We start from the raw sequence: 25857 nt of genomic DNA on the forward strand, positions 1-25857 counted from the left end.
CACAGTCCAGACAGACTTTTATTAAGGTGAACGATATTTACAGCAATTCTGCACAGAGTTTCTGTCTAATAAAGAACTAACGTAAGAGGAAAAGATATAAAAAGAACGAAGAGGACACGGAGCTTTCTGCTAATCCACCGGCACTGGTAGGTCCGGGTAGCTGTTGGACTCTGGGTGGTACTGGCCTGTTTCAGGCTGTTCCCCGTTCAGATCAGCATACTCTACTGAGCCCTGCAGACACACAAAGCACAGATGATAAAACAAATGAATCCTCCAAATAAAACACAAATCTTGTTTTATACACCAGTTTCCCGACAAGCTGTCAAACCAAACCAGAAGATCTGTTATCAGGAAGATCTTTCAGACCATGATGTCACAACATCCTCAGTTTATTGCTTCAAATTCCTCCGTCTAGCTGCCTTGAGCACCATGTATGGACAAGCAGTGCCGTCACCAGGCTGTGATTAAGGCTCGCTGGGAGACAGCGTGCTGGCTGAGATGGGCTTGGAGGTAATTTGACTGGACCGATCGGAGCGGCTGATAGGCAGAGGAAGCCCCAGCCCAAATGCCTTTGTTCACGTCTGGAAAATTTGACGGCAGTTTCCCTCGAGTGTCAATGTGACCCGGAGGAACTCGGTGGGGTTGGGACACGAGGAGTGACATGAAACACACGAGTTACAAAGCTGAGGTCACCGTTTGACTCAATGGAAGAAAAACGTAAGCCTGTTCCGGATGTGTAACATAATTCTGGACTATAAGCTGCTACTTTCTCCTCAGACTTTGAGCACCGCGGCTTATAAAACGGTGCATTTAATATATGTGTTTTTCTTATTTTTTCATGCTGCCAAAACATTTTGCCTCGTAACATTAGACCAATAAAATGAACAAATAGTTCCACTGAAACTGTACGATAACTCAAACACACTTAGACAACTCAATTATTGTAAATTGGTCATTTGTACTCACCCTCAACATGGAAAACAAAGGAAGAAATTCATATGATGCAGCTTTTAAATTAAAGGCGATCAAACTGAGATGAGATTCTGAGAGCCACAACAGAAGAGACTGAAGTGAGTGAAGCTCTGAGGCTGTTCAATTCGGACACTGAAGAAGAGGAATTTGATGGTTTTAGTGCTCAGGAGGAAGATGAAGAAGGTGATCAATGACTTTTCCTGGTGGGCTACTGTCTTCTTTATTTATTTTTTACTTGCAGTGTTACAGGCACTGGAAAAAAGAGCATTTATGCCACATATTTGTTCGTTACCGATAGGTATTAAAGTAAAAACCATCAATGTTTCAGGCACATTCATTCTTCTTAAAGTATTGGTGAAATAAAGACAGATAATGCCTTATTTAGAGGCTGCATCCTCTAAGCCCCGTTCACTCCGTTATATGGATCTCCAGTTATCTAAATATCTTCCGAAGGACGCCGACTTTCACCTGGGATGTCCTGGTTGGTGTCTTTCCTGGATTCTGGGCTGGTTCTTTTTCTTGTTGCCCCTGGGGTTAGGGGGGGGCTCATGCCCTGGCAGCAGTGTGCGTCGATGATGTCATCCCGGTAGATGAGTGTGTAGAAAGCCCTCTATAAGCCCCCCGATAGCCGTCAATAACAACAACACAGCAGCTATGAGCTAACAGAGCTATAGCACACGTTCATTCATTCATTCTTCTTAAAGTATTGGTGAAATAAAGACAGATAATGCCTTATTTAGAGGCTGCATCATCTAAGCCCCGTTCTCTCCGTTATATGGATCTCCAGTTATCTAAATATCTTCCGAAGGACGCCGACTTTCACCAAACTGTTCTCGGTGAGTAGATGAACGTATTTAATGCCAGAAATAAGGTCCAGGTTTAAAAATACCAGAGTTCCGCTTTAAGCGAGTAGATAAAATTAGCATCTTAGCTCCAACTGAAAACATGAGCAGTTATTTAGTCCCTGGAGCTACATCAGGTACATTTGATCAAAAGTGTCCACAGACCCTCTAAATGTTTAATTTTTACTTAATATTATTTCAGATCTTTATTTAGGAATGTAAAGGGAAACATGTGCTTTCTAAATAAATGCAGTAAAATGCAATAAAATACTGTTTTACATGTGTTCAGGATATGATACATGCAGCGTAAACAGGTCTGATGTTGCAGGCAGTGAAACAGATGATGCATTATCATGCAGATAATTACTCACATAGTCATGGTGGTCAACAGCACCTGTAGGAAAAAGCATCACCAATTAAACGTGTACAGGCAGGATGTGCACCTGCCTACTCCCTGACTGATCTCATTAGTCACTTGGCATTTGTGACGCTGACCCACGCTGACGCACACGTGCTCTGAGGTCTTTGTTTCACCCGCTGAGTCCCGTCTCTGTCATCTGAATCAACATTTACAACGAGCCTTCATTCTTCTACACACTTCTCTCAACAACTGCCGTTTATTTTGCCAGCGATGTACAGGAAACATTAGGACTCTGATGGACTGCTTGATAAAGACGTTCAGGGTCAGGCTGCTGCTGTAATAACAGGAAGTTCCGGACGGAGGCAACAGGAAATGGTCACGGTTGCAGGCTGGTACAAGTTTATGTCCAGGAAATCATATTCAGTCAGATTCAACATGGCTCTAATACCATCAGAATTAATCAGGAATCAATCAATTTGATTTACTATTCATACATTCGGTAGATTTAAAGCAGCATCAACATCTATTACGAGTTATATTTCAAACCAGTCAGTCCAGTATTTAACTGTTTTATTTCCACCAACTTATCAGGAAAATATCCGTCTCCAGCTGTTAAAATGTCCTCTGTGTTGACATTTGTTAGTTTGTTTAGCTGAAAGATGCAAGAAAACCTCCAGAACTGAGTGAATTATCTCGAGGCCGACCACCACAGACCACTTCAGCAGTTAGAATATTAACCAGAGCAGCTTTGAAGATGTTTTTAAGATGTTAAACTCACCGAGTGGAGAGTTTTGGAGCTCGCTGTAAACGGTGTCCGTGCCTTTTTTCAGAGGAGCTGTTGGTCCAAAAGTCAAACAAACACACTGAACATCAAAAGACAAACTTCAGAAGATACTGTCTGATATGTCATCAACAGATTCCTAAAAATAAGCAGGTTTTGTCCCACTAACTGCCATCTTTGGCCCGCTGGGACCTTGAGCGCAGAGCCATGAAGACGAAGGAGCCAGTATCACAACCAGCCTGCTAATTAGCTCAACCCTTCCTGTTTATAAGGTCTGCAACGGTGCTGAAAATCCCAGCAGCTATTCCTGCAGTTACATCAACCTGCAGATGTATTAATTACGGGTAATTAGGCCCCTCCCAGGACGTGCTCGCCTGTCTTATCAAATTGAGAGGAATGTGGGTGAGGCAGTGAAACATATTTTGAATGAGGAGGTTTGGATAATGAGCAGAATGGTTAAAAAAAGAGAAAAAGTAACAGAAAGTCTAACCTCTGGCAGGATCTGCTGAGCGGGGATGCACCACCTCTGTGTATTCCACATCCGGCTCGCTGGACACGGTGCTGCTCTCCTCATCGTTGTCTGCATCAACAAAGCTGTCTTTAACACACTGAACCCTGTGCGTTGCCTCGAATTATCTGACTGAAGATGCTGCTGCTTGCTGGTCTTTCACAGAGCTTTCAGACACTCGACCAACAGAACTTTGCCTTTATTTAAGCAGGAAATAGAAACTCTTGAGATTTAAGATCTCCTGGCAGGAGCTCAGGAGAACATGTGCACTGAATATATCAAGGCTAAAAGCTCTGATGTCTCAGCAGGACCTGGAAAAACTATCTTTAGTAGGCTTGATTATTGTAAAAGCATCTTTAAAAAGTGTTTAAAAAGCTCGAGTCCTCACTGAGACCAAAGAAGTGGAGCACATCAGTCCAGCTGTGAGGTCTTTCCACCGGCTGCCGGTCCATCAGAGGATAGTCTTTAAAGTTCTGATGCTGGTCCATCAGAGGATAGACTTTAAAGTTCTGATTCTGGTCCATCAGAGGATAGACTTTAAAGTTCTGATGCTGGTCTATAAAGCTCTGAATGGTCCAAAATACATCAGTGACCTCCTGACCCACTATGAACCTTCCAGACCCCTCAGGTCATCTGGTTCTTTATCAGTTCCCAGAGTCAGAACCAGACCTGGAGAAGCTGCATTCAGCTTCTATGCTCCACATGTCTGGAACAAACTCCCAGAAAGCCTCAGATCAGCTGAAACACTCAGGATTTAAGTCCAGGTTGAAAACATCTATTTTCAGCTGCATTTGAATAAGCTTGAGTTTCAAAATGGAATCATGTTTTAACTCCTGATTTTATCTATTGTTCTTCTTTCTTTCTTTTGTTAAAATTTTAAATGGTGCTTTTTATTTCTTCTGTTTTAATGTCTCTGTAAAGCACTTTGAATCACCTTGTTGTTGAATTGTTCTACACAAATAAAGTTGCCTTGAACACATTTCATGTTCCTATGGAGGCTATGTACTGCTAACAAGATGCTGCTCAGAGACACTTCTGGGCCTGATCTTTGGCATCATGAAGGCATTTTCACTGGATATTTTCTCTTCTTCGGACCCTTCTCTGTAAACCCAGAGATGGGTGTGTGTGAAAATCCCAGCAGATCAGCCCAACAGCCACGTTCAAAGTCACTTAAATCCCCGTTCTTCCCCTTTCTGATGCTCAGTTTGACCTTCAGCAGGTCGTCTTGACCACCTCTACATGCCTAAATGCACTGAGCTGCTGCCATGCGATTGGCTGATTATCTGTTTGTGTGAACAGGTAATTAAACAGGTGTTCCTGATAAAGTGGGCGGTGAGTGCATATCCTGCTGTTCCAGCGTAGCTCACCTGCTTCAGGTTTCCGTTCACTCCACACACTCACTGATGTCCCGTCCACCCTCACTGCAAAACACAGAAACAAACACATCAGCTCAGAAAGCTGCTGCCAACTGAACTAAAACCTTTAAATCATGCACCAGTCAGGATAAAGAGACTGACAGTAAAATCATAAACAGACTACATTTACAGAAAAGTTGGGTTTTCTAAAGAGTAAAAAACTTTAATCTGTAATTTATTAATATATTTGAACTTTTATCTATTTTAATCAGACACAAGTTCACTGACCAGCTTTACTTTATTGAGAAAATAGAAAACAAATGTTGAATCTGATGCAGCAACAGTCAGTAAAAGCTGTTCCAGAGTCATGTTTCCCATCAGCTTCCTTTAATGACTCTTTTTAATGCTTTGAACTGAAGACACTGATTGTTTCAGAGGAATCTGAGTCCATTCCTGAGTTTTCAGCAGCAGACAGATGTGGACTGCAGGCAGGCAGCCGAGCTCACACACTCTGTGTGTCTGAAGCTGCTGGAAGTCCTGCAGAATGAGGTCTGGCATCGTCCTGCTGAAATAACCACGGACCTCCCGGGAAAAGACGGCACCTTGATGGCAGCATCTGTCTCTCCAGAACTCCAACATCCAGCTGTGCATCAGTGGTACCTTCACCCAGATGAAGCCCTCCATGCCATGGACTCTGCTGCAGCCCCAGACCATCACAGACGCTGGCTTTAAACCTTCCTCTGAGAACAGCCTGGATGCTCTTTCTCAGCAGTTTTTCCCAGAAGCAGCTGAAACGTGGACTCATCTGCCCACAGAACACGTGTCCACTGTCTTTCTGTCCCTCTGAGATGAGCTGGAGTCCAGAGAACTGGGCCGTGGTTCTGCTCAGAGCTGATATATGGCTTCCTCCTGGTGTGATGCAGCTTCAGCTCACATTTCTGGATGCAGCCGTGGACTGTGTTGAGTGGAAATGCTTTTCCCAGCTCCTCCTGAGCCCATGTGGCTGTATGGATCATGGTGGCCTGACGGTTTCTCCTGCAGTGCTGCCTGAGGGCTCCGAGCTCATCCAACAGTGGTTTCTGTCCTTGGCCTTTCCACCCTGAGATTTCCCCTGAATCTGTTCACATTATTCTACTCTGTAGATGCTGAAAGTGTCAGAATTTGGCATCAAATGTAGAATAATTATAGCTTGGTGGATGATCCTTTTATACCCAATCCTGACACCCTCACCTGTCACTCTTTCACAAAGCTGCTACCTGCATATTTTATTCACTTATTTGTCTTTTTCCACCTTTTGCTGCATTAAATTCAACATTTGTTCAGGTTTTTCTTTAACATACAAAGCAGTTGGTCAGTGAAGACGCTCAGAATAATTTCTTTGTACTTATATCTGATTAAGAACAGATTTAAATTTTAGAAAAGTTTCCAAATTTTCTGGAAATAAGGTTTTTTTTTACTCCTTAATCTGTCCATCATCCACAAAGCAAACTTTATGGACACAGTCACCATGGTTACCAATCAGTTTCCCTTGAATTCAGGACTTTTTCCTTACTTCTTCCACGGATAACAAAACTGATATTTGAAGCAATCCACTGAGGCCTCAGAACACGGTTCCATTACATTTCCACCTCTCTTGACTCGCCTCAGATGGTTTATTTTGGTACTTTAAAAAAAGTACCAGGTACTTTATCTGAGGTTTTGATCTGAACAGTGTCTCTGGACACACCATTTAACTGGATTGTTCTTCAAAGAAACACATAAATCTGTGTACGTTACGAATCTCAGAGCTCTAAGGTGCACAGCGGGTAATGATCAGACTTCTCTGTGTGACTGAACCGTCAAACTGTGCTTAAATTATATGATAAACTTCTCAGGATGTAATGAGAAAGCTCTGGTCCCTATATTCTGTGTCCTATACCCTGTACCTGGAGTGCCAAGAGTCTGAGTCATCCAGGAATAAAGCCAAAATGTGACATGTTTACATGCTATTTTGTGCAAGATGCAGCCACATTGGAAAAGAAGTAAGACAGGAATGAACTTTAACCACATACAAAAACTGCATAAGTCACTTCCAACCCAAAAGAACTGATAGGATTGTGTCTTTTTACAGTCTGAATACTTGAATAAAAGTAACTGTCAGGGTCTCAACTGTGTCTCCTCGTCTTTTCTGAAGAACACAATCTTATCGAATCGTCCTTTCAAACCCGATCAAGCCTCAAGATGCAATGAAAACAGCAGCAAACTCAGGAAAATACTGACATAGTTTATAAATCAAGTGACATTAGATGAACTGACAGCTTTCCTCTTCCAGGCAAAGTAACGTTAAGCTAAAACCAAACGTAACAGACAGTAAGAAGGTAACATCAGTCGTCTATGAGCAGGAACTAACCATGTAGATTCTTCTACTGTTCATCCAGCCCTCAGTTTTTTATATTTCCTTCCAAGCTGTCAGACTTTCTTTTAATTTCAGAGGAATGTGTTTATTTTTTTTCCTTTGTTAATCCACTTAACTCATTCAGGCAGAAAAAAGGCTCCTAACTCAAGGGATGAACCAGTGTTGTGTCGACACAGAACAGACAACTTAGCAAAGAAGCCATTTTAAACTGGATCTTTAGGCACTTTGTCACAAAGACACATCATTTGTTCCCATTTCTTTAGTTGCATCTATGAAAAACAGCAAAGAAAACACAGTTTGACAGACAGAAAATAGGATTTCTGCAGCAACAAGGTGATTCCCAAAGAGCTATTAGCTGAAAACTTGGCATATCTCAGCATGGTGTGCAGTGTGTCCTTAAAACATTTGAGGAAACTGGACAAGTGGAGGACAAAAGAAGAAGTGTCAGGCCTAAAAAACTATCTACAGCAGATGAACAGGATCTGAAAGTGATGTCCTTAAGAAAGAGGAAAAAATCCAGCTGTGACCTGACAGGACCTGAGAGATGCATCTGGACCTTCAGCTGATCCATCTACTGTTGGCCCAAGCCTCATCAGAAATGGTCTCCATGGAAGGGTGGCTGTCAAGAAGCCGTTCTTAAGGAAGGGAAACAGGGAGAAAAGGCTGAGCTGTGCCAAATGACACAAGAAGTGGACTGAAAATCAGTGGCAACAGGTCTTATGGAGGGATGAATCCTCCCCAGAGCCCGGACCTCAACATTATTGAAGCAGTGTGGGATCATCTGACAGAGAACAGAACAAAAGGCAGCCCACATCCAAAGAAGAGCTTTGGGATGTCCTTCAAGAAGCCTGGAGAACTATTCCTGAAGACTCCTTAAAGAAATGACAGAAAGCTCGTCTCAGAGGGTTCAGGCTGTGCTGGAGAATAAAGGAGCTCAGACCAGATATTTACTTTTAAAATGTTCATGAAGAGAAGATCAAAACGTCACAAGTGAGAGACAAACTTGTTGTTTCTCACTTTTCCACCTCCTCAAAAGCTTTTTGGGTCAAATCATCAGTAAGAAATCAACATGTAAAGCAACTTTAAAGCAGTGACGCTCATATTGAGAGGAAATCGTTTTGTTTTTAATCGACATCTTATCCTGAGACTGAATTGAACAGGACCAGATTTCTGGGTCCCATCGCCTCATCTCCAGAGGCTCGATGTTCTTGGAACAAAACCAGTCACAAAGAAGCACATTTTTCCTCCTCATGTGGTGCACACAGAAATTCTCCGCTGCCTCGTGCACAATGGGTCGTTAATTCTGCAGCGGCTGCACAGTAAATTCTGGCAAAAACAACTTCCCAATTGGTAATGTAATCTCACACACAGCTCAACCGAGGCTTTTGTGATTCATTTCCTCCACCTGCTGCATGCATTCAAACAGAATAAATCCCACCCTCCACAGTACCAAGTCTTATTGCCCCCCCTCCCCCACTGCATGCCAACATAGGAAGTCTCTTGCAGACTCCATTGTTTCAAGTTTTCAAGGAAGTCTCTGCTGTGTGTTCGGATTTCAGGAAATCAATGGCCTTCATCATGTGGTGTGGGCGCTTTATCCAGCATGAAACACCTTTCTTCACATGAGTTCAGTTTCAGGTAAAGAGCAGGAGCAAAATAAATGAATGGTACTGACACACCTATGAACAAAACCAAACATTTTTATTCTACAAGTCTCTCTTTCAATGAGTCCAGGGATCAACCAAAGTATATACACACATTTCCTCTAATGGTAACAACATGTATGTACAAATCAACATCACCAGGCCTACTTTAAAACATGAACATTAGATAAAACAAAGGCAGAACAGCAATGAAAAGGACATGGAGACAGACACAAAAGCCAGACAAAGTCATGTTGGGATAAATTCAGAAGCCAGTTAGACTGCAGGAGGAGGGGAGAGGGAGCAGTGGGTCCTGGTGATACAAGAAAAACAGCAAGAAAGATAAAAAACGAGCAACGTTGGTGAAGAAAGCGTCCGAATCCTGCATCACAAACGGGTTTACAGTCTCTGGTGTTTGTGTCCAAAGGTCTTTAAGAGCTTCCTTTCGATAAAAAGTGTCGGCTCTACACTGTTGCTGGAATACTGTAGCTGCTCCTGTTGCTGATGTCAGCAGGTAGCGACGCCATGCTACCCCGAGTCCCATTGGTCACTCTCCCCTCCTTGCCATCATAGAACGACACTGCGTCTGGAAGAAGATGATAATGGCCGCTCTAAGCAGGTTGCAGTACCAAGAGCCACAATTTAACGGCTACTATATTCTAACAGCGTCTTACTCCTTCTGCCTCTGCAACACATGCTTTGACACAAGATACATGCAAACAAAAAGAGTCAGAGAGACAAAGACGATGCGACATACAAGCACCTGAACATTATATCTACCATGAACAGAGGAAAGCTGTCCAGCTTAACAAGGCCTCTGCATGCTTTTCACAACACGGACTGTTATGAGAACAGACACCGGTGCTGAGGCAGCAGGGGGGGGGGGGTCATTAGATGATAAAGGCTAATGAGGCCTGTTAGTGACACACAGGAGAACAGTAAAACCAGACTACCTGGGGCTGCGTTATAAACCTCTGTGTCGTGGGTTAGAGTCACTGTTAGTGAGTCATCTGATTTAGGGCTCGAAGGCTTTCTGAGAAACGGTGAAAATAAAGTCAGCTCAGGCAACAGCGAGGTCATCCAAAACAGCAAAGACCTCAGAAGAATTCAGATACAGAACACAGAAGCAACCGCGGAACTACACCGGTGGTTTTGCATGTTGTAGCTGAGCAACGAGCGCGATTTTATGACATCGATATCAAGTAAAAATCCATCGAGTCACACCCTTCCTTTCCAAGTTTTCAGCTTAAACTGCGGTGGTCTCAGAGGCCGATTCTGGAGAAAACAGGCGCTCTAATGTGGAGTATATCCCTGTAGAGTGTGCTCAGAAGCTTAATCTTTGGTGATAAATTCAACGAGCCGACTTTTCGTCTTATTTCCTGGATTTCTTACCTACACTGATTTCAATTCAGTGCCAGTTATCCATCATTCTGGGTCGGATTATCAGCACATGATACTTTTCTCAAGTATATTCTAGCTCCAGGTTCATTTTAGGCCTCATAAGTTCCTGAAACAATATTGGTGGGCTGCCCATGTTTGCTCATTGCTTCTCAGTGATTTATGAGCCCCTGAGAAGGAGCCTGCTGTGGCTGACGGTGTCCAACTTTCATTGGCCTCACTTGGCTGACAAGCTCGCAGGTGAGCCAACAGCTTTGTCATTCAGGTGCTTTGTATTCATTCACGGCGTAAATCCAAAATAGTTGGTGGTTTTGCTTGCTGGTTAGCAGATAAAACATTAGCAGCTTATTTCACTGAGAGACTGGCAGGGAATACATTAGATGAGCTGATGCTAGATCACAGGGCAAACTGTGAGCTTAAAGGGGAACTCTGGTATTTTTAAACCAAGACCTTATTTCTGGCATGAAATACGTTAGAGCTATAGCACACGTTCATTCATTTATTCTTCTTAAAGTATTGGTGAAATAAAGACAGATAATGACTTATTTAGAGGCTGCATCCTCTAAGCCCCGTTCACTCCGTTATATGGATCTCCAGTTATCTAAATATCTTCTGAAGGACGCCGACTTTCACCAAACTGTTCTCAGTGAGCAGATGAACGTATTTCATGCCAGAAATATGTTCTAGGGTTAAAAATACCGGAGTTCCCCTTTAAGTGACAGCCCTAAAGCAGAAATAATTCCAATTACTTCATCTGGTTGTGTTAATCTGACCAGTTTAGTTCTAAAAGGTTTTATTTAGACCCAAACCAAACCAACAGGCATCACCGCAGTCGATCAATAACTCAGATACAGGGATTGCTATACTTGATCGTTCATTTGATCGGTCACCTGAGTAAAAAGGGACGGCTGCAGCTCAGGAGGGTTTCGGTTTGATCCCCAGCTTCACCAGCCAACGTGTCGATATGTTCTTGTGCAAGATACTGAACTCACAACGAGTCCTCGAACAGCCGAAGTCCCACGGGTCGTTTCTTCGTGCTCAACACGACTCACAACTGCAAACTGTAAGGTAAGATCCCTCCAAGCAGCAGGTGGGAAACACGGCTCATGTGAGAGCTTCCACATCAGAGCAGTCATTTTTAGGCGCTTTGTTTGAGACGCCATCGCGTCCTCTTAAAGAGGAAGGAGGGAGGGTTGGCGGCACAGTTCAGTGCAGCTTCCGACTGTTAGCTTATGAAACTGAGTTCAGACCACAACACAACGTGGTTGGAAGAACAATCACGGTCAATATTAAATCCATTCCTTCCACAATTCGACTGCAACCCTCACCGTTTTACTCGGTTGCCTTGGTTACGCGTAAACGCAGCACATTACGAGGAACGCGTGGTCACTTCCTGGTTGTCCTGATGCAATAACAGAATTTGTTTAGGGTTAGAAGTCAAAACTAACTGGGTAACATGAGAAAAATGTGATGATTGTGGCTAAAAACCTTTCCTCATGGACACCGCTTTTACATTTCACACGCAGGTGGTCTCATGACCTCTCGAGGCTGTCACATGGGTACTCGAACCCAACATTGCTGCTTTACTAATGTTTCTAACTTATAAGTCGCTTTAAACAAAGGCTGCTGCTAAGTTCATGTAATGCTTGTGTGCCAAACGTGTCTCCATCTGCCCTGATATAAAAATCGCTGCATGAAACCATCTTCAGATCAGGTTTATGCTGTTTTAACAGTACAAACATGCAAAACAACCAGTATTGCTCCTTAAAGGCAATAAACAACTGACACCGAACGCTCCCCTGGACCCTGAACCACCCGATGAGCTGCAGACAACATCAGCAGTTTCTACAGTAGCTGTCACATTAAGGAGAAGCAAATAGTCAAGCCAACTCACACTGACAATTCAGCAGCTGTGTCTCTTTTACCTACAGTAAGAGGGGAGAAGTGAGAAGAGAGAGAAGTGCAGTAGTTGGATGAAGAATGGGTTTTACTCATCAACATATGAAGCCAGTGTTGCCGGAGGACTGTAGGTCTTACTACCTCTCTTGGATTTGAAGTACAGCACACACCCCACCAACACCAGCACAGACACCACCAGCAGAACGACGCCCCAGATCAGCGCCTTCTTCCACTGCGCCATGTGGACTGAAGGGAGACAGGAGGGAAAGCATGTAAGCGTCAAAGGAAACATGAGCAGAATGACCAGCTGGGATAAACCTAACAGTCTGCAGGTCGCTGTCATTGATGCTAAAACAGCTCAACAGGGGTGCTTGGACGTTTGAGAGCCCTTTGGAAAGAAATAATCCCATTTAGATCATTTATTGTGACCTCTGACAACTCCTAAAACTACATAAAGAGAAAAAGGAAGAATTGAACTATAATCACAGGGCTGGAGAGAATAATTCCACGTTACATATTATATCTGTGACAGTTTTAAGCACGGGAGCCTCTCAGATTAGCAGTTAATTTAGAAGAGAAATCAGAGTCTTGGTCTATAATCTGGATTAATCTTCTTTTTTTTTTTTTACTTGCACACATCAAGAATGGGACAAAGTAACAGCTGAAACTCTTCATCACTTGGTTTCCTCAGTGTCAGAACGTTGTTAAAGTGTTGGGAGAAGGAAACGTTATAAAGTGGAAAAAGAAGGTCTGAAATACAAAAATTAATCTATATTAACAGACTAAATACAAAAAAAAACATGAAATATCTTGAGTCCATACAGTCTACAAAGAAGGAAAAGTCAAAGTAAATGTAAGCATCACAAGTTGGGATTGTACTTTCAGGGCTTCCGTACAAATCTTCTGATGCTTTAGGTCATATTGGGCTCTCACAAACTTTCAAGCACCACCTTGAGTTTGTTAAATGGAGGATCATTAAACCCGGTGCAGACTTAACTTTGAAAGTGTGCATCTGAGACAATCCCAGCACCTTTTGTTGCTAATGCTAGGATACTTAAACCCAGTGTTGCTGAGTGCCAGAACAGAACCTTTTGAGCCGTCTCACCCTCTATGCTGATGAGTTTGCTTCGGACCTTGTTGTTGGCGCGGTTCTCAGCTTCGCAGAAGTACTTGCCGCTGTGCTGTTTGGACAACACAGACACCTCGTAGTCCTTGAAGTTCCTGTCTGAGGTTGTGGTGCTGACTGGCTGTGCATCACCTTCACGGTACCACCTAAAGGTGATGGGTGGCGTGCCGTTCACAGTGCATAAGAGGTTCAGATTATTTCCCTCAGACAGTTCTTGTTGGTTCGGGACGACGGACAGAACTGGCTGGCCCAGAGGCACTGAGGATGGGAATGAAGGTGAGATTAGTCAACCTGTAACATTAATGAGTCCTTAAACATTTCCCCTTATAAATTATTTTCTTTCTGGAGTGTCTGCTGCACAATAGGCAACAACTTCCTTATAATGAAAAAAGTCAAAAGGCCTCAAAAAACACAACTAGAATTCAACACATCTTTTTAAAATGTCTCTCTTTTAGTTGTCGTTTGATTCAGGCACTAAAACCACTTGTTTAGGTTTAGGAAAAGTTGAAAATGCATGATTCAGAAGCACGTCCTTGCACTATGCACATGAAAAACTGATGCTAAAGGCGTCTGTGGTTACTTATGATCCAAGAGGACCTGACGAATCACTGGAATGAGAACGGCCTTAAAACCTTTTGGTAAAACCTCTACTGGTGGTTGTAGGAAGGATTCATTACCACAGTTTCCAGCTGTTTCCAAATGTTTTCTTGCAATGTTTTCTCCGGGTAATCGTTGAATATTTACTGAACACACATGCTCAGACCGGTGAGGTGAACCTCCCCTTGAAGTTCACCAGAAAGTATCTCAGACACCCTGACAGCATCATCTCCCACAGTGGAGCATGGCAGTGGCAGCATCGTGCCGTGGGAATGTTTGTCATTGGCCTGATAAACGGACCAGAACTGAAGAAGTGATGGATGGTGCTCGATGCAGTTTAAGGGAAACCGGCATCAGTTATCTGGAGAATTTAAACTGGCTCTCATTCAGGTTCACCTTTAAGAATAGACCCTAATCATACCGCTTGAGTGTTAGCTTAGCGGTATGCTAAAGTTAATCTAATTGTCTTTATGTGGCTTAATCAAAGCTCAGGTCTGATTGAGAATCTGTGGTGGGATGTAAATATGCTGCACACCATCCATGCACCTCAAACGAGCCCCAACCTTGGACCCATATATTACAGTTTCTTGGTATGGAGTATGATTAGCTTAGCGGTATGCTAAGGTTAAGCTAATTGTTTTTATATGGCCTATCAAAGCTCAGGTCTGATTGAGAATCTGTGGTAGGATGTAAACATGCTGCACACCATCCATGCACCTCAAACGAGCCCCAACCTTGGACCCATATATTACAGTTTCTTGGTATGGAGTATGATTAGCGGTTTGCTAAGGGATTAGCTTAGCGGTATGCTAAGGTTAATCTAATTGTCTTGGAATGGCTTAATTAAAGCTCAGGTCTGATTGAGAATCTGTGGTAGGATGTAAATATGCTGCACACCATCCATGCACCTCAAACGAGCCCCAACCTTGGACACATATATGACAGTTTCTTGGTATGGAGTATGATGATTCTCATAGATAATACATTTTGTCAAATAAGCATGTTTTTTCTTTAATTCAGATCTGAATATTTACCGATGACCGTTGCATTGAGCGCGCCACTGAGAATACCCTCGTTGTTGTTTTTATTGTTCGCCTCACAGATGAACTTGCTTATTTCCCTAGTATGGTTGATGGTGACTGTAAAGAGAGCTTTGTCACGAGGGTACTGGACGATGTTTTTGCCAATTTGTTGGTAGTCCTTGAACAGGGTGTAGGTGATGGGCAGGCTGCCTCTGACCGACTGACAGAGAATCTGAAAGGGCTGTCCCAGGATCACCCTGCCAGTAACTGAGATTTCTGGAGTGGAGACAAAAACTGGAGACGGAAAAACAAATGACTGTGAGGGATCTGTAGCACAGTGAAAACCAACAACAGCCAGCAGATGCATTCAAAGATCAGTCAACACAAACATAAAAGCCAAACAGAATATGGCGTCTTTCTGCAGGATTGTGACATCATCAAATGTGTGACACGTCGGTATTTGATCCTCCGCTCATCTTAGCCTAACTGTTACCTTCGTATTTGTAAAATATTGATAAAAATTGAAAAAATATGATAAAAGCAACTGTTGAAACAGGAAATAACCCCCCTTTCTTTCACATTCCCTTAAAAACTGTCCTCATGGGTGCGATTATCTAATTGTTTGTCTGTTTGATGTCCAGCAAAATGATAAAGAAGTAGAAATTAAATCAGTACTCAAACCTGCGGAACATATTTGTTAATCTAGTGCAGCGGAAGCTGCTTTTTCAGTGTTTACAGAGCCACGTTATCATCATTAGCTTATTTTGGTCTAAAAGATGCTAAAATGTTCCAGGCGGCAGATATGAACTGCTGATCCAGGATTCATCTTATTATCTATTTATCTTTCAGGGCTAGTAGAAGTACAGCTTTTACAAATCAACTCAAAACTGGAAAAACTGTGAAGCATTTTGCTGGATGAAGCCATTTTTTTACGTTCCTCCACGTCCTTCACCGTGTCTTTATATGACGGTACGCTGCTTTAACATATATACATGTCATTAGATGACTTTTGTTCCTTTGGTAATGGGTTAAGATCATTTAAGGCCATTTCAGGCCATTTCAGTGTCAAAGAGTCATTGTAATGAGCTGAGTGAAGCTGACACCCCACCCACGTAAAAAATCCCAGCTCCGTTTGTGCAGGTTTGTGCTGTTAAAATTATCCTTTGAGCTGCTTTCGTTTCTGAGATATTAAAAATGTTTTTTTTGGTCATCCAAAGGTCACCACCCCCCATCTTGCTCCAAAATGTCTACTTTTTAGTGCTGTTTGTGCTGCACAAACAGCACTAAAAAGTAGACGTTTTGGAGCAACATGTTTTGGAGGTGATGTCATCGCCCCAAATTATAATTCATAATATCTCAGAAACCAAAGCAGCACAAACGGCAGTTTGAATTGCTGGAATTTGTTACGTGGGCGGGGTGTCAGCTTCACTCGGCTATTGTACTGTTATTCGATAATGAATGGCAAAGCCTTCTCCCTGCTACCAGCAGCACTGCTAACAGACTCTTTGCATGTCTTCTCCTGCAAGAATCTCTGGATTTTTGAGGTTGAGTGGCTTCCCTGGATGTAACCGATCCTGGATTTAATCACATCTGGGCTCAGTTAATCATTTCTGGACTGCTTTGGCTCATGTTTGGCTCATTTTTAACCATTGTTTTGTATACTCAGCTTCTCCAAGGCTTGTTAAAGGCCACCTAAGTTATTCTGAGTAGACTCAGACTCATATCTCGTTGGATAGGTCCGACAGACCTTCACAAGGCTAGATGTAGTCTGGAGAAGGAACGGAGAAGATCGTGACCACGAAAGCACCGTCTTCACGATCAATCTGTGGTGAAAATGTGATGCTTGGGGACCGATTTGTTTTCAACCCCACTTCCAAAAAAAGTTGGGATGTTGTTTGAAATGTGAATAAAAACAGAATTAAATGATTTGTTGCTATTTTCATCTTGAATTTGATGGCAGCAACACTGGGAAACGTCTTCTTCCACGAAGCCGTGCTGTTGGAATAGATGCAGGATGTGGTTTAACTTTGTCCTGCTGAAATATGCAAGGCCTTCGGAGCAGATGTAGCTCTAAAACCTGTTCATACATTTCAGCACTGATGGAGCCCCTGCACCCCCATCAATGGCTTCTTCTCTGCCTGATGGAGCCCCTGCACCCCCATCAATGGCTTCTTCTCTGTTGGAGCCCCTGCCCCCACACCAATGGCTTCTTCTCTGCCTGATGGAGCCCCTGCACCCCCATCAATGGCTTCTTCTCTGCCTGATGGAGCCCCTGCACCCCCATCAATGGCTTCTTCTCTGCCTGATGGAGCCCCTGCACCCCCATCAATGGCTTCTTCTCTGATGGAGCCCCTGCACCCCCATCAATGGCTTCTTCTCTGCCTGATGGAGCCCCTGCACCCCCATCAATGGCTTCTTCTCTGCCTGATGGAGCCCCTGTACCCCCATCAATGGCTTCTTCTCTGCCTGATGGAGCCCCTGCTCCCACATCAATGGCTTCTTCTCTGCCTGATGGAGCCCCTGCACCCCCATCAATGGCTTCTTCTCTGCCTGATGGAGCCCCTGCTCCCACACCAATGGCTTCTTCTCTGCCTGATGGAGCCCCTGCACCCCCATCAATGGCTTCTTCTCTGCCTGATGGAGCCCCTGCTCCCCCATCAATGGCTTCTTCTCTGCCTGATGGAGCCCCTGCACCCCCATCAATGGCTTCTTCTCTGCCTGATGGAGCCCCTGCACCCACACCAATGGCTTCTTCTCTGCCTGATGGAGCCCCTGCACCCACATCAATGGCTTCTTCTCTGCCTGATGGAGCCCCTGCACCCCCATCAATGGCTTCTTCTCTGCCTGATGGAGCCCCTGCACCCACATCAATGGCTTCTTCTCTGCCTGATGGAGCCCCTGCTCCCACATCAATGGCTTCTTCTCTGCCTGATGGAGCCCCTGCACCCACATCAATGGCTTCTTCTCTGCCTGATGGAGCCCCTGCACCCACATCAATGGCTTCTTCTCTGCCTGATGGAGCCCCTGCTCCCACATCAATGGCTTCTTCTCTGCCTGATGGAGCCCCTGCACCCACATCAATGGCTTCTTCTCTGCCTGATGGAGCCCCTGCACCCCCATCAATGGCTTCTTCTCTGCCTGATGGAGCCCCTGCACCCACATCAATGGCTTCTTCTCTGCCTGATGGAGCCCCTGCTCCCACATCAATGGCTTCTTCTCTGCCTGATGGAGCTTTAACCTGCATCTGCGGATGTTACGGTGAGCTGTGCTCACAGACAATGATTCCTGGAAGTGTTTCTGAGACCTTGCAGTGATTTCCAGGACAGAATCAGGTCCATCTGGACATCGCAGGCATCTCATACCGACTTTCAGCTGTGTCCTTTGCAGATTATCTGAATCTTTTAATGATATTATGTTCTGTAGATGATGGGATATTCAACATCTTCAACATTTTACATTGAGGAACATTATTCTGAAATTGCTCGATAATTTGTCGGCAGATTGCAGAACTTCTGTCCATCTTTACTTCTGAGAGACTCTGCCTCTCTAAGGTGCTCTTTTTATACCAAATCCCCTTAGCGACCTGTTGTCGATTAACCGTCCAGTTTCTTCATGTGTTGCTGCCATCAAATTCAAGATAAACTGATATTTTTAATAAAAATATCAAAATGTTTTCCTACCAACATCTGACCTGTTTTATATGTTACTGGAAAACATTGATTTATGAGACTTTTTATGAACATTTTACACATCGTTCTGACCATTTGGAAACAGAGTTTGGAAAGGACATCATGAGAAATTATGGATACAAAAAGACAAAGGAGGAAAACATCATCTACTCTTTGTTTTTTTAGCTTTTCGTGTCATTTCCAGGCAGTGGAAGCATATTTGTCAAATAGAAACAAGCTACAAATCATCATCTAACGTGGTTTGTGATTAGTTTGGGCTTAATTAACCTCAATCAAGCTTAAAGAGGGGTTATGCCAACTCTTATCACCTTTATGTTGAAATCATAAGTGTTTAACTCACATGCATTTAAAGAGGCAGCTCACCTTTTGGACGAACAGTCAGAGTTTTACTGTATTTCTCGACACCCTTTGCTTGAGCTGCACATGTATAGTTGAAGTCATTCAGCAGGGCCTTGCCAAAGAATACCCCTGAACCTCTGGGAATCAGGCTCTCCACTGGATAAAGAGTGTAATTAAGTTGACTCCCGTCGAGCCTCTCGTGGGCTACTCTGTCGCTTCTGCAGGTTAAGGTCATGGGTTCCCTTTGAAAGACTTCAGGAGGACGCATGGAGAGAGTGGGAACTGAGAAGAGCTCTGTGGAAAGATCACATCAAACATCAGCTCATCTTCTGGCTGAGACAACAGCGTAAAGGCTAATCAGTGCTTTACGGAGAGCCAGAAACAACAGGATGCAGATTTCCATCCATGCTCTGTGCACTCACCTTTTACGGGCACGGTCTTTGTGTCCACCTTCTTCACACTGCCCACCATCAGCATGCACTGGAAGGCGTGGCTCGGGGCCGCTGGCGGTGCCATCATGCTGTAGTTCACGTCCGATTGTCCACGGATGAGCATGCGGTTTTCCTGGCTCAAGATGAGCTGCATATTTTGAGAGCTTTGCAGGAAGCCGCTGACTGTGCAGGTGATCCTGAGACGGTCTCCTTCATAGATGTTTTCCTGAGGGGAAATCTCCAGGACCGGCGTGATGGACAGCTCTGTGGATGCAACAGAATGAGTCCTCAGTTGGATGCACTGCTGGGAAAAGCTGACACACTGACATCCAACGTACCTGTGACTGCGACAGTGACAGTGTTGCTTCCCACAGATGGGACAGGTTCTGATTTGAGGACGACGCTGTAGGAACAGCTAATGTCGTGCCTTCCAACGTCATTGAGGAGAATTTTGGCCAGTGACGTGTCGTGGTTCCCGTGATGCAGCTGGATCTCTTCGGAGTTATCGTAGTAGTAGAATATGAACGAGCCGGTCTCGCCCGGCGCTGAACACCAGGCTGAGAACTCCTCTCCTTCTGAGAAGCTACTCTGGTTGATGCGGAGGACGGGCTCTGCCAGACCTGGAAGCCAGTTAACAAAGAGATGAGCCTTTCTGCAGCAGCGATGGGGGTCACATGTCACACCTGAGTGAGAAATCTGCACCCACCTGACACCGTGAGTCTTTTGTTTCTGCTGGTCTTCAGCTGGCCTTTGATGCTTATCTTACAGCTGTACCTGCCGTTGTTGGACACTCTGACCTCGGGCAGGTGGTACAGAAAATCCTCAGAGGAGCTGGTGGTCTTGTTGTAGATGATCTCGTTGTCCTTGTACAAGCCGTACTCACGACTCAGCACCTCTGACCCCTGGATGACCTTGACCTTGCACCTCAAAGTGACGTTGGTGTTCCGAGGCACGTCGGTGTGAGGCTCGATGGACAAGGTGATGGAGTCGATGAAGAATGCTGGGGTGTGAATTTGAACAATGGAGTTAAAACGTCTTGTGTGCAGAATATCAGCCTTAAAGTTAAAAGGTTAAATCAGGCTAACTTTGACCTTAAGTTTGAGCTTTCGGATAATATTTTGAGCTGCTCTGTAATACATTATCCTCCCTTCATTTCTTTGTGTCTTGCTTCCAAGCAGCCAGACTTTATTATAATCTTTTAAAGTGGTTTTCAGCAGAAGTTCTCCAGCTTTTCAGTTTTTCTTTGGACATTTTCTGCTTTTTCACTCATTTTCAGCCCAGTCCTTTTTCAGAGGAATGTGTTTTTTCTTTGTTAAGCCACTTAACTCTGACCTATGAATCATTTAAGCATTAAAAAGGCTCCTAACTCAAGGGATGAACCAGTGTTGTGTCGACACAGAACAGACAACTTAGCAAAGAAGCCATTTTAAATTGGATCTTTAGGCACTTTGTCACAAAGATGCATCATTTGTTCCCATTTCTTTAGTTGCATCTATGAAAAACAGCAAAGAAAACACAGTTTGACAGACAGAAAATAGGATTTCTGCAGCAACAAGGTGATTCCCAAAGAGCTATTAGCTGAAAACTTGGCATATCTCAGCATGGTGTGCAGTGTGTCCTTAAAACATTTGAGGAAACTGGACAAGTGGAGGACAAAAGAATATATATATGTGTGTGTGTATATATTTACAACAGCCCTTGTATATACATATATATAGATCTGTCCATCCCTTTATGAGCACAGTGTCCCATCCACTGATGGCTGCTTCCAGCAGGATAATTCACCATCTCACAGAGCTCATATCACCTCAAACTGGTTTATTTAACATCACAATGAGTTCCCTGAACTCCAGCGGCCTCCAGTCACCAGATCTCAGTCCAACAGAGCAGCTTTGGGATGTGGTGGAACGGCAGATTCACATCATAGATGTGCAGCCGACACATCTGCAGCAGCTGCATGATGCTGTCATGTCAACATGGACCCAAATCCAAGACCTTGTTGAAGGTTTGACATGAAGAATTAAGGCAGTTCTGAAGGAAAAAGGGGGTCCAAGCTTCTACTAGCAGCTGCAGCTGATAAAGTGGCCGGTGAGTGGAGCCTCCATGGAGCAACATGACAAAAACCACAGGCTCTCTCCATGTATCTCTCCATCCATCTTTTCCTAACCTCCTAACAAAGCTGACGTCACTGCAGGAGACAACAAAGAGGAAGGATGCACGATACAAAACAACCTTCAGCCCAAACACACCCTTCATTATGTCACCCATGGCCTAAAAAAGCAACCAGAACTCAGGTTTAGAAGAGTTAAAACTGTCCGATAAAAGCTTTCATCTGTCAGCCTGTGAGGAAACGAAACACACAGAAGAAAAGACGGAAAGCTTCAGCTTTTCCTTCAAAGTACCTCAGTGTTCTTTGGAAGTAAAAACAGTGCGTCCAGAACATGTTGATGTGACATCTGCATACCTCCGGGCTTAAGAAATATCACAACGTGTGTGTTGTTCCAGGCCGTAATGGGCGAAGGAAATAACCATCAAACGCTCTGATAATTAAGATTAGCCTAATGGCTGGAGCCCGCTGGGCTTTCCGTGCGCTAATCACTTCAACACAAACACACAGAGAGAGAAAAACCAGTGAGCTCCATGTAAACTACAGCAGTTTAAGCCTTTTAACCAGCCTCAGACGTGTCCAAACGCTGATATGCAGAAAGACAAACTGCACCTCCTCCGCTTCAGCTTCCAGGTCCGACTGTCACATGAGGATTTCAGCGACCACTTTTACTTTAAATCCACACAAAATCCATTCAGCTATCACTGAAATGGCCGTACGGCTGCCAGAAAAGTGAGTCTGGTGCTCAGAAAGCTGATTTGCTTCTTCAGAATCTTATCAGAGTCCCACGTTCTGGCTGGATGAGAGAAATAAAAGCAAATGAAATTCAATTTTATTCAATAAGCAATAACAGAGGCTCAGTAGATTTCCCTGCGGTGCTTTTTACCGGAGCATCTTAGATCTCAGAGTCCTCCCCTTTCAACCATTCACAGCGCCTGCATCTGCACGGTGTTCACATTCAGACCGAACCTCATCATCAGCTTCGTTATCTGTCGGCCAACATGATCACTGACCCCTCTTTTGTTTTCTCTCACACGCCTTCAGTCTCCCAAATATGATTTTCCTTCCTTCCTTTCATTCTTATCTCTGAAATAACATCACAAACACGGCCTAAAATGCCTGCTTCGACAGCCGAAGCCAAGCATCTGTATGTGGAAACTGCCCAGAAAGCCTGAGCCTGACTCTCAGCTGCATTTAAAGAGGAAAGCACTTTGAAAAGTGACATCGGTTTAGTTTCCCGCAGTGCAACAAGAGGCAGGAGCGTCTGCTTCAAACCTCTGCACTGCATCACCCGTATGGACGAGTGTCAGAGACAACAGGCTGCTGTTGTGACTCCAAACGGGGCGGTAAATAAAGCCTGAGAAGGCAGGAAAAGCACTTTGTTCGACAAACGGGTCACTCGGGGGACGCGGCACCATTTCAGAGCAGGCTGAATCTGGCCCACGCCCAGCATCATTCAGCAGGAGCTCCCAGGGCAGATGATGAGAAAAGTCAGGGGTCCAAACACAGCAGGAGTCACGGCAGGTTCAGGCTGACAACATAAAAAAGCCATGAATCTGATTATTTCCATTTCACCCCCCAGTGGGACCATGTTTCAGGGGCATAGTGGTTTCACTCTGAGAGGCTCTGACAAGAAAAATCGAGTAAAAATATGTCTGTATGATCAGCAAAATATTCTGCAAGAGTGAAAAATAGTCTTTTACCTTCTTCTACATAGTAATAAAATCTATAACAAGCCACAGATTCAACACATCAAAGCACAGATGTGATCATCTGTGGGTTTAAACGAGGAGGAGGAGGCAGAGGAGAGCCCTGAAAAAGGTTCCAGTCTGTGACATTTTGAGGTGACTGCTGTGTTTTACTGGAAGAATCGTGAAGAACGGGGTTGGTGTTGGACTGAGTAAAGAAGAACTGAGTAAAGAGTTAAAATTAGAAAAGAAAAGCTGGAAAAAGCTGAAATAAAACAGAAAACTCAGCTCAGATTAAGCTTTATGCAGTGACTGACTCCTAAAATAATCTGATAATCTTTATTTAGCCAAAAGCGGCTGTTTGGTGTGACAGTTCAGACCTACAGAAGCCAACACTGTCACTTTACTAAATGATAAAATCTGGGCCAACACTGATGTTGGATCAGAACTTGGCTGATGCCGGGTGTTTTTTGTCATTAATTTTCTACTTAATGCCAGGGAAACATGGCTTTATAAAGAATAAAAGAGCACTTTTAGTGTACTTTGAGCATCTCTTTGGGGTGTTTTACATATTTATCTACATTTCTGTAGAATAAAATGTCTGTTTAAAGACTTTTATCCTGTTAAATTTCAACGCTTACACAGGACACATCTAACAGATATGAGCCACTGATTGCAGTCAACAAGCTAAATATTGGTCTATGTCATGAAATGTGGCCACACTGAAGTAATTCGTCTCACTTTCTGGTGGCGAAATGAAAAGAAAATCAAGTAAAGTCAGAACAAACTCAGATGAAAGCATGTTTTAGGGAGAGATTTAAAAGAAGACGCTAACTCCCCAGAGTTTAGGCGTCATCTCTGGGCTTAAACTCTGATTATCGAACAAGCTTCACTTAAAGCTCAGATACATGAGGAGTAAATCTATTGTAGTTGAAATATTTCTCCAACAGGTCGCTACAAGCAGGGAAATATGAGTCACACGAGCGCTTCCACATCAGAGTTTCCTTTAACGGTTTAACGAGCCACAGATAAGAAATCTGCTCTTAAACATCTCGTCACTTCCTGGTTGGTTTTACAAGATGACATTTTGGGTGTAAAATGCTCCAATCCTGGTTGGATTAATACAAAAACATTAAATGGGTCTGCTTAAGACTAAAATACAGTATTTTTTACATCAACATCCCATTAAAGGGAGACATTTTTACACCTATATTCTCTGAATGTTATTTAAAGGCCTTTTAATCTGCCTAAGTGAACAAACTAATTGATTTTCTGTCCATCAACGCATCCCTTCAGCTGTTCTGGGGTGTATTTTGGTGTCTTTAGGAAGCTAAAGTTGTAAATCGATCAGTGTAAAGCAGTAAAAAGTAACCGTGATGTGCCTGAACAGAACCGAGCAGGTGTGGGAATTAAATTACTGAGGAAAAAGTAAGAAGAAGAGTTCAGAAGCACTTAAAGTATCACCTTTGTACAGCAGTCATGGCAGAAATCACATCAGTTGGTCAGTGATTTTACCCCCAAATTTCTCTGGTTGTTTTATTCAAATAAATATTTGGGCTCCAAAGAGCTAAAATCATCCTAATATTTCACAAATAAACATAAGCGAACCATCCTGGACCTGCCAGTCACAGCCCAACTGTTGTTAAAGACTCACTCCTTCCATCACCAACCAGCTCCAGAGGACAGGGAGGCGTGTGACGCTGCTCGCCAACATGTTCCCAACACCTCCTACCGCAGCTTTTCCACCACATCACACACCAGCAATCAGAGGGCTTTGATAACAACCCACTCTGTTTCCACTCTTCACTTTTTATCGGGGGTTTTTAATGGCAAATAACCGATCAAACCAGCCCAAAGCAGAGAGTAAGTTTAAGCTCTTCAGCCACAAAAAGGGAAACCTCCGGGAGGTAAATCAGCGAGTTATTTATCTCAGATTATACTTACATTCCATTGCGTTCACCACTCTCCCTGACTGGAAGTCTTGGAGCGAGAAGAGAAACATAAAGCACCAGGTTAGAGTCAAATCAATCATCTGCTAGAAGATAAGCCCAGAGAAGGTAAAAGGTGAGGCGGCTTACAGCGGCACAGCAGTGCGGCGCTGAGCAGTAGCAGGAGGCCCATCCTGTCCGAGGCTCCCGGGCTGCTGGCTGTCCTGGAGGTGAACAAACTTGTGACTCGGCTGCCCCACGGGTGGCGTTTCTGTGCGCCTGTGGGCGGGAACGGACCCCGAGGTGGTGCCTTACCTCAGCCACTCAGCGGTGATCCAGTGGCGGCGGTTATCACCCCAAACAGCCATCGGCTTGGCTTAATTTCACAGGAAGTGAGTGTTGTTTCCTCAGGATGTTCGTGCCGCCCGACTCTTTGCTGTTGTGGAATGTTCTTCTCGGGCCTCCTCCACATACAGCGTGTGTGTGTGTGTGTGTGTGTGTGTGATGGAGTCACAATAAGCCTGAACTGTGGGCATGCGTTTGACCTCTGACCCCGGCTGGCAGGGCCTGCACAGGTATGGAGAACATTCTTTGTGCAGCAAATCCCATTTCCTGAAGGGAAGATAACGGTTCGTCTCAGCCACTGAAAACAGGTCACATGGAGGTGGAAATAGTTTGGTGTGAAACTGGAACAGCCGCTCAGAGACGGCGTAACTAACGCTGCTGCTGCAATACGTTTCATAGGCCAGGAAAGTGTGTTAATATCTCAGAACACA

The 25857-nt window shown here is 44.0% G+C and overlaps 1 protein-coding gene across 9 annotated transcripts; it reads right to left on the minus strand.

The window, feature by feature from the left end:
• pecam1b (platelet and endothelial cell adhesion molecule 1b) lies at nucleotides 1–25436 on the minus strand. 9 transcript variants are annotated; one of them, XM_072384160.1, is made up of 16 exons: nucleotides 25232–25436; nucleotides 25098–25133; nucleotides 20065–20358; nucleotides 19697–19978; nucleotides 19350–19622; nucleotides 18952–19221; nucleotides 14912–15193; nucleotides 13260–13538; nucleotides 12296–12400; nucleotides 12150–12180; nucleotides 9811–9890; nucleotides 4832–4885; nucleotides 3447–3536; nucleotides 2954–3010; nucleotides 2186–2208; nucleotides 1–231 (listed from the first exon to the last, which is right to left on the minus strand). In XM_072384160.1, the coding sequence occupies exons 1-16, from the start codon at nucleotides 25272–25274 to the stop codon at nucleotides 130–132; spliced, it is 2301 nt and encodes a 766-aa protein (XP_072240261.1). In that variant the 5' UTR covers nucleotides 25275–25436; the 3' UTR covers nucleotides 1–129. The 9 variants fall into 9 exon arrangements, with proteins under 9 accessions (XP_072240261.1, XP_072240262.1, XP_072240267.1 ...); XM_072384161.1 differs by lacking the exons at nucleotides 9811–9890; nucleotides 12150–12180 and having other exon boundaries at nucleotides 25232–25435; XM_072384166.1 differs by lacking the exons at nucleotides 1–231; nucleotides 2186–2208; nucleotides 2954–3010; nucleotides 3447–3536 and having other exon boundaries at nucleotides 9811–9886; nucleotides 25232–25434.
• Nucleotides 25437–25857: the final 421 nt, after the last annotated feature.

Source organism: Leuresthes tenuis, unplaced genomic scaffold, assembly GCF_036924035.1.
Source record: "Leuresthes tenuis unplaced genomic scaffold, fLeuTen1.0.hap1 SCAF_4, whole genome shotgun sequence".
Lineage (NCBI taxonomy): Eukaryota > Metazoa > Chordata > Actinopteri > Atheriniformes > Atherinopsidae > Leuresthes > Leuresthes tenuis.